The sequence below is a fragment of the Hipposideros armiger genome, unplaced genomic scaffold (genome assembly GCF_001890085.2).
Source record: "Hipposideros armiger isolate ML-2016 unplaced genomic scaffold, ASM189008v1 scaffold_165, whole genome shotgun sequence".
Taxonomy (NCBI): domain Eukaryota; kingdom Metazoa; phylum Chordata; class Mammalia; order Chiroptera; family Hipposideridae; genus Hipposideros; species Hipposideros armiger.
In genome coordinates, this window is record NW_017731515.1 from 1,727,806 (window position 1) to 1,736,261 (window position 8,456).

General features: G+C 36.0%; 1 protein-coding gene across 3 annotated transcripts in view; it reads left to right on the plus strand.

The window, feature by feature from the left end:
- GPM6A (glycoprotein M6A) overlaps nucleotides 1-8,456 on the plus strand; it is a 289,806-nt gene that overhangs the window by 143,488 nt on the left and 137,862 nt on the right. The window contains exon 2 of one of the 3 annotated variants that reach the window (XM_019651742.1): nucleotides 1,098-1,156. The exons of 1 other annotated variant lie outside the window; for it this stretch is intronic. In XM_019651742.1, coding sequence (XP_019507287.1) covers nucleotides 1,120-1,156 — 37 coding nt within the window. In that variant the 5' untranslated portion in view covers nucleotides 1,098-1,119. Of the gene's footprint in view, nucleotides 1-282; nucleotides 1,157-8,456 lie in introns of those variants that run through there. One more of the 3 variants, XM_019651741.1, reaches the window with a different exon arrangement.

The following is an 8,456-nucleotide window of genomic DNA, read 5'->3' on the forward strand; positions in this document are numbered from 1 at the left end:
GGGTTGTGCCTTGTCACTCTGGAGGCTGAAGTACAAATGCTAATTTCTTGCCAGACTGCAGCGTTGGGATTTGCATTCCAAATCAGACTGCAGACTCCCATTATAAATTGCTTAGCCCGTTGTTCCTTATCTAGAATTTCTTCCTTCTCATTCCCCAGTAATGACCCTTGAAACAATTCTCTTTCAAGAGATTCCCATTGAAAACCTGCAGTTTTGGTGGGCTAAAATCAGAACAATAAGTGACAAAGACATCAATAGATTCTTTTATTTAATTTCGGTGTTTTTCTCCCCTTTCCTTTAAGAGTCTGATGGCACTGAAGAAAAATAATTACTTAAAACACATCTTTCGGGCTTAAAGGTTTATACTCATTCTTTTCAAAACCATATACTTGTGTATCTTTTGAATCTGAAAGGTGTGAGCTTATAAATCCTCTCTTAATAATAACCTTTTCCAGATTAAACCCCGAGAGGGTATAATTGCATCCTTTTTTGGGACTTTTAAATAAAATTAACTAGAGAGTGAGGAGAAAAAAGAAAAACGCATTTTTTGCAAGGTATCTGACTGGGTAAGAAGCCACTGCTGCAGCATAAAGAAGTGACAGGAATCTGGGCTTTCCCACTCTGGTGGCAAAGGGGGGAATTGTGGGGTGGTGGTCTGCTTCGTGTTAGGAGGACACCCCTCCATCTGTTCTCAGCCTAGCCTGTTTCCAATTTAAAGCCCAGATTTCAATACAAACCTCAATTTCTTTTCCCCATTTTAAATGCAAAGCAAGGCTCGTGAATCATAGAGTCTCTGCCACTGGGATTCAGACCAGACTTCCCCCCAAAATTCTCAGGCTACTTGCTTGAATACCTGCTTACAGTGGTACACAATGGGCAGCTTTGAGAAGAAAAATTGATAATCTTCACGGAAGAGTAATTTGAATGAAATTACACTTGACAGCCTGTCTCCAAGCAAACAAGAGGCGCGAGGGAGCCTTAGCTAAGCTCCCAGGACTTGCCCAAGCCACTGCTGTTGGAGCCTCCCAGGGAAAAAAAAAAAAAATCACCAGTTTTTCCAGCATCTAATTGAGCTTTTGATTAATTCCGTGTACCAGATTCTACTGAAGAAAGGTAGCCATGGAAGAGAATATGGAAGAAGGACAGACACAAAAAGGTACTGTGCTAAAAAAGGGTTTATTTGTAGCTAAGTAATTATTTTGCAGTTTCCTTGTTTGCTTTAGACACTTGCCAGTAGGGCTAATGAATGTTTGGCTCTTGGAAGGCATTTTTGTTTCCCCTTTTACCTGTTCCTCACTTGCGCTAATGTCTCGAATGAATGTTGTCATTAGTATTTGCAAATCTTTCAGATATAAGTCAGGTATGAGTGATAAAGAGCATTGCAGTATTGTTGCGAACTATTCCTTAGACCAGTCTTTGTTAACCTTAATTTATTTCATGTTTTTACACTTGTCGAGCTGGGTCAAAGGATTCCTGGTGTGAGCCACAAAGACAATATTTGGAGCTAGTCGTAGTTAAAAATCTGATGATGTAACCATTATCGGCACCTTTGAATGGACATCTGATAGAACAAAGACCAAGAGCATATGTATAACATTTTGGTTAAAATCTTTTTTTTTCTTTTGACATGGATGTAGTTTAGTTTTAATATAGATAGAGCAAAGGTTCATCGATTTTCAGAGTGTATACAGACGTCAGGGTTTTCCTTTCTATAGAGTTGACCGTAATCGACTTCTGAGTAATACACATCAAGGATATTTTCTGATGCGTTTTTTAAGCCTGTGTAGATATATCTAGCCGCACAGATATTGTCATTTTTGTAGGTTAAAAATGGCCAACTATTGGCAATTTCAAATGATTCAAACACTGTATATTGTGTGTCAAGTGGTGGCTTTGAAGGGAACTATAGATTTCACCCCAGAATCGTCAGTGTTGTCTCTCATGTCTGCTGTCAGGCTTATGTAACATTACAGAAAACGCTCTTGTGGTGTTCTTAGGATGAAACAGTAACACAGGTAATACTACATTGAGGTAATATTTAAGAGTGGTATTGAAAAGATTCAGCTATCAAATTTGATTTTGAATGTATAGAAATGAATTCTTTTAGAAAACTATATTTTACAGGATAGAACAGGTAGTTCAGAAACATAGTTTTTTTCATCATTTTGAGCCATTCAGTTTTGCTGGGTCTCTTAACACACACACACACACACACACACACACACACACACACACACACACACAAAATCAAAGACCATGACATTTAATATATACAGATTTTATATAAGCAATAGAGGGCGGTAATAAATAAGCCAATATCATTAACAGTTGTTAATGACAGCCTGTGATAGAAACATAATAATCTATAGAAATATCATGTGATCTACCTTTTAAATAAAAAAAAGACAACAACAAACTCAACTACCTTTATTATATGAACAAATAACTTAAGTGTTCATCTGTGATTCATGTTGGCAAATTTTCTCTTTTTTTTTCCATCCTTAAAAGCATCTCAGCTGACTGTTTTGCTTTAGGAATAAAATATTTTAATATTTTTTTTTTGTAGCACATAATGAGATTGCTTCTTGGCTAGTCAACTTGTTTAAGGAAAGAAAAACTGGTAATTTTAAATAAGAGAATGATATTCATTACACTAAATAAAACCTTGAGATGGATTGTGGTAACAGGTTGAATATGTCTGAGCAAGGCTTGTTGGATGCAGGAAAGAAAAATGATGTAATTAGTTGTGATGTTTTTTTTCTTAGGTAACATTGAAAAGCTTTCCTTCACAGAGGTGGGGGCGGCAGTGATGTGATGGGGAAGATTGTGTTGCAGTGGGTTCTTTGTATCATTAAGAGGTGCATACTTAAATTAGAAACAGCAGTGGAAAACAATTTTTAAAAATTAGAAGAGAAGTTATGTAATAGTCTATGAGTATATAAAGATACCTAGCTACAATATCTATGATTAAGCTTTTTCTTTATTCGTAATTGAGAAAAAGATGATTTAATTTTCTTCATTCCTGGCCTTCCATTCCTCTCATTTGTGCCTATGATGATATCTTTTCTATATAAGTTTGTTTTTAGAAAGTGGTATTTGGATGTAAATGCTCTCTCTACATGTTCAGGGAGGGAGGACAATGTGCAATTTGATGGGATCTAAGTTGGAAGAGCTACTTGACAAGCAGGTGAAATCATTAGAGGTTTGTTTTGGGTTTTTTCCCCCAATTTTTATAGACTTGATTGTTTTAGATCAGTTGTAGGTTCACAGGAAAATTGAGTGGAAAGTATAAGGAATATCCATCAACCTCCTGCCCCTACATATCCAGAGCCTCCCCTACTATCACAATCAACATTTTACACCAGTGTGGGACATTAGTTACAAATGATGAATGTACATTGAGAAGGGAGGGATACATAGGCAGAGCATTCGAGGTTTTTTAAGAGTTTAGGTGGAGAGATTTAACGACCCATCTACTTTAAAAGAAAGCAGCCCTTTGCAATGGCACTTATCCTATTTTTCTTAAATTGCATCAGGTTTTTTAAAATAATAATTCATACACCACAGAATTTTTTTCCATTTAAAGATGCTTTCTTCTTCCCTTTTACCATTTAAACCTATTCTTCCCTGTTACAAATTAGGAAGACTTAGATTCATGTCAGTATTCACCCATGTCAGCTTTCAAATTCAACTAGAATGTAAAATGGAAGTTGGTTGTTTCATCAACATAGTTGAAACAATAATGTAGCTAATGCTTAAGGACTTTAAAAGTTCTTCCCTAAGATATATATTTTTCTTCATAATGATATTTCCCTTCACTGTTTACTCTTAAAAGGCGATGGAAAGCAGTCCTAATGTTTACCTTAATTTAGCTATATGTGTTCAGCCTGGGAGAGAAGATAGTTAAAAGTGTGAGTGACGTCACCACCCATTCTGCTCAATGAGTCCATGCCTTGGTCTAACATGGAAATGGGGTCATTAATCTGTTTCTGCGTTCATTTTTTGCCACCATCCCGAGGGTGAGGGTCTCGTTGTGCTGAATGAGTTTAGTGCTTTAAAAAACATGAATGATTAAAGGAAACATATCCTCTAAATGAAAGCCAATTACTTTGTCTTGTGTTCAACCAAAGTAACAGCGTTCTCGTATTGGCAGGGAAAAAAAAAAAAGAAATGTAAAGAGGCTGTTTTGAGCTTGGCGCTTACGTGCATCCATCATAAACCTAGCATCACTGTCATAAAAAATTGACATGCATGGTCACCAAATCATGATAAAAGTTTCAGTTACTGTAGAAGGGTTAAACAAAGTGCAAGAAGAGAGTTTTACAAAGAGTTAAAAAGTATACATTTATGACTTGTAGACATGCAACTATGTCTGGATCTTTTTGCCCAATCCTATTGGAAAAGATGAAAATGATTTAAAGGTGTCTGATCATTAGTGAATTAGTGGATGCATGTTCAAGTGGCCAGAGAAGCGAGTGACTATTTTTTTGTAAATAACCTCGATGAATGCATTACTGAATTAGGAGGAGGTCACAGAGGTAGGCTGATGAATCAATGATTAGAAGAAGTGATAAAATTACAGGGAGATAAAGAGAAAATAACAATGACTAGGAAGAGCCAGCAATTTGGAATCTTCATAAATTGGCTTAACTGTTCCAAACAGCCAGAAACCTGATTGACTCAATTTCTGAACATGACCATCATATGAAATGAGCTTCAGAACTATGTGTTGTGTATGGAAATATGTAATCCGCTCAAAAGATAATAGCCATGTTACTCATCATGTTTTTATCATGTAATTAACCAGCAGCATATGAATCTATGCTGTCAACTTCTCAAGCTGAACAGAGACAACCACTGACTTCCACTCCAACACAGAAGCCTGGTCTACCATTCCCCAAGAGAATTAATGCTTGATGACTCCCCGAGACTGGGTCACTAGAGGAAGTGGAAGATCAAACTTGGTGTGAACAGGGCTCAGCTTCACTATCTCAACACCCATCATATGGCCATTGTTTCATGGTCATCATTCATCCTTAGTCCAACATCACTAACATATGTGTCCTGTTAGCATATCCTTAACTTATGAAAAACAGCAAGAATAGCTAGATGAAAGGACATTCAATTTTAATGTCTAGCTCATAATTGATAATACTATACACTTATATTTGATTGTCTCTTCATAATTAAATGCTTTACATTTTATATTATACATTTATACACACATATCACTGTACAGGAGTCTATTCACAAAAGTATGTATATCATATTTATGGACTAACTGAAAGTCTTTCTAAAAATTTTTTTAACTAGGGTTATTTTTGCCTTGAAAGATGACTTTGGAGCCTAGCCCTTCCTTAAGCACACATCCTCCCTGAAGAGACACCAGTATCATAAACGAAAGGGGAAGTAGCTTTGGCTCATGACACTAGGTGATATTGGTCAACCTAAATTGGCCAGTGATTTCAGTGCCAGACTGTGGCCTAAGGACTTTACATAAATTAACTCATTGACTTTTCACCATGACCTTAAGTGGTACTAATATTAAGGAAACTAAAAATCAAATAGGTTAATTAACTTCACCAAAGTCACATAGTAGCAAGTAGTAGAGCCTGGGTTCCATGCAGTCAGACTGAGGCCAGAGTCTGACTTACAACCACGCCCTGAATTGCCCTAGATGTCAGTGATAGCTTGCCTGCCACACTCCCTTCTAAGTGGCTCTGCTTCAGCCCCACACTTCTGCGGCGCTAATCAGCCATGCTCTATAATTTATGACTATATTCTTCACCTCCAACTCTGGCTTTTTTGTGGATAGCTTTACCAAAGATAGCCAATCCCTAGGGGCACCCGCAACGTATGATTTGTAAGTCTTGACTTCAAAAAGATGAGCTGGGTCAATGGGACTCTTCTCTCGAGAATAGGGAAAAGATGATTTTTGGTGTGCTCTGAGGGTCTCCTTATCCCTCCATATATTTTTATAGTGACTGTGCTGCCCATCCCCCAGCTAATCTGAATGAATCTCTTCTTTGCAATCAAAAGACCTCTAAATGAAAGACCTCAAAATGTCCAGATTCTTTTAGGGGTCTTATATAAAAAGGCTTAATGTTAAGAATTTTTCCCCAAGTTTAACCTGTTAAGTGGCAAGCACACAAATGCTTACTGTGTACTTAAATCTCAACTTGGCACTACTCTTTAACACATTCTAAGAGATTATGAGTTTGAATAATTAGCTCATCCTGAAGCCACCACTTACCAATAAATAAGTATTGATAATAAAATATTTTGAGAACCAGTGCAAAGAAATTAAAAAACCAGAATGAGTCAAAATGTCTGCTTCATTAACAGAATTAGAATCTTTGGTAGTATGCTATTGAAATCCGAAGACCAGTGGCTAGTAAAATGATAACATCAAAAACCTTTGAACAGTTCTTGAAATGGAGAATTATAATAATTAGCCTCCCTTTGCTTCTTGGATGTTGGCTACTTGCAGATCCATGAAAAGGGAAACTTTCCTTGTTTGTCTAGCTTCAAGTGGACAAATTGTATCTCAACAACTATTGTCAGGTACCATCTCAGCATTTGGATAACAAAACTAGAAGAAGCAAAGAGATTCAGATTTTATAAAACGTTTAGGAGATATCAGTCCTATGATTTGACAGCTGTGCTTTTATAGCATTTAATGCTGAAGTCTAAGAAATTAACTTCATGTTGTTATCCAATGTAGTTCTAAGACATCTGTCAGTGAGGAAAATTAGGTGTATTTTTCATAAATTTTGTTAGAAATCCCCAGAACTTCTGTATTGCTCAGGTTATCATGACTTCTGTGGTTTAGATATAATGTTTTAGAATTTTGTCATCTTATATTTTCATTGGATCAATTGCTAATCATTTTTTTTTTTATAACTTTGGTGCTATTTGTCTCAGAGAACCCAAATGCTCGATAATATGTTCCACCATCTTGTTATGGTAAAGAATATATGTAGATTATTTTTTAACAGTATCATTAAAATGAATATATTCACCCTTGAGAATGAAAGTGCTTGATATACCAGGGATGCCAAAAAAAACCCAACAAATTTTAAAAGATGTTATCTATGTATTACTTTTCGAAGTTGAATTGAATTACGGTAGCAATGTGTAATTGCAGAAGTCAAATGTGACTTGTCATCTTTTGTTATCGGTATATATTGAGTATTACATTTTTAATACAGTTTTTTCCTTTCTTAAAATGTGTATACTTTTTTTGGCACCCTCTGTAGTTGCTTCATTAACTCCTTGCATTGAAACTTAATCTTAAACATTTAAGGAGAATAAGCAAGAAGTTCAGTGCAGTAGACTGAGATATTGCTACAGAAAGTATTTAGAGTGATGACTTCAATTGGTTCTCAGAAGTTAATTATTATTTAATTAATCCAAAAGGCAATGGCACATATGGGATTCATAGAATGCAAGAAACAACTTCTAATTTGTCAATTTTGGCCTCCATCTTCCTCTACACGTACACCCATCCCCCCATGCAAAATGTTTGACAATTTTCTTTTTCATACATCGAAGGCAGACTGCCTGGCTTAGTTTCAAATCCTCTTGGATAGCATCCATACTAACAGGTGGCACAGCTGTGGATTAGCTGACATTATAAAAATAATTCATGTGTTCCCATGGGTTTTCTATTCAAGTTGTAACCATTGTCTTGCATATTCTTAATCTGAAAGAAACTTCCTTCTTTGTCTGTGAAAATAAAAGGAAAGAAAAACAGAAGATAACTGACTTGTTTCTCACAAATTGTGAGTGGGAAATATAACTTTGATCACAGATGAAAGTCAGTAGCTTATTGGGGTCTGTTTACAGAGTTCTCTGGGGAATTAAGTTACAATATGAGAAAATCTGAGATCAGAGGAAAAAGGAAGGATGACTGTTGGCTTTTAAATGATGTGTATTACTAAAGTATTAAGATATATCAACATACTGGAACATTACTGCTGTGTATAACCAGAATAATTGCCAAAAGAAAGACAGACATTTTAGCACATTGCTTAAATGGCTTAATGTTTTTGCACTTAAATTTCTATTATATGAGAAATGATAATCTTTTAGTAAACCTACCTCAACAAAAGAGCAGTTTGATGGAATCTACCCCTGAGAATGATGGTAGGAACATAAAACATATTGTTCACATTGCCTCCTATTATGGAGCATGCATGCTTTTTCTTTACTCTTAAGTAAAAGTGAGGCATTAAAAATTTTTGCTAATTACCATCTTCCACTAATTAATAATAGACATTTCAGTGTTTTGGCAAATACTTTCTCCGCTGTTTTTTTTTTTTTTAAAGATTTTTATTGGGGGAATTGGGGGGATGGGAACAGTGCTGGGAATTGGGGAAAGGGGAACAGACAAGTTCCTGTCCTTTTGTTCTTCAGTCTAGTTGTGGAGGACGTTGCTTCACTGGCCCAAGTTG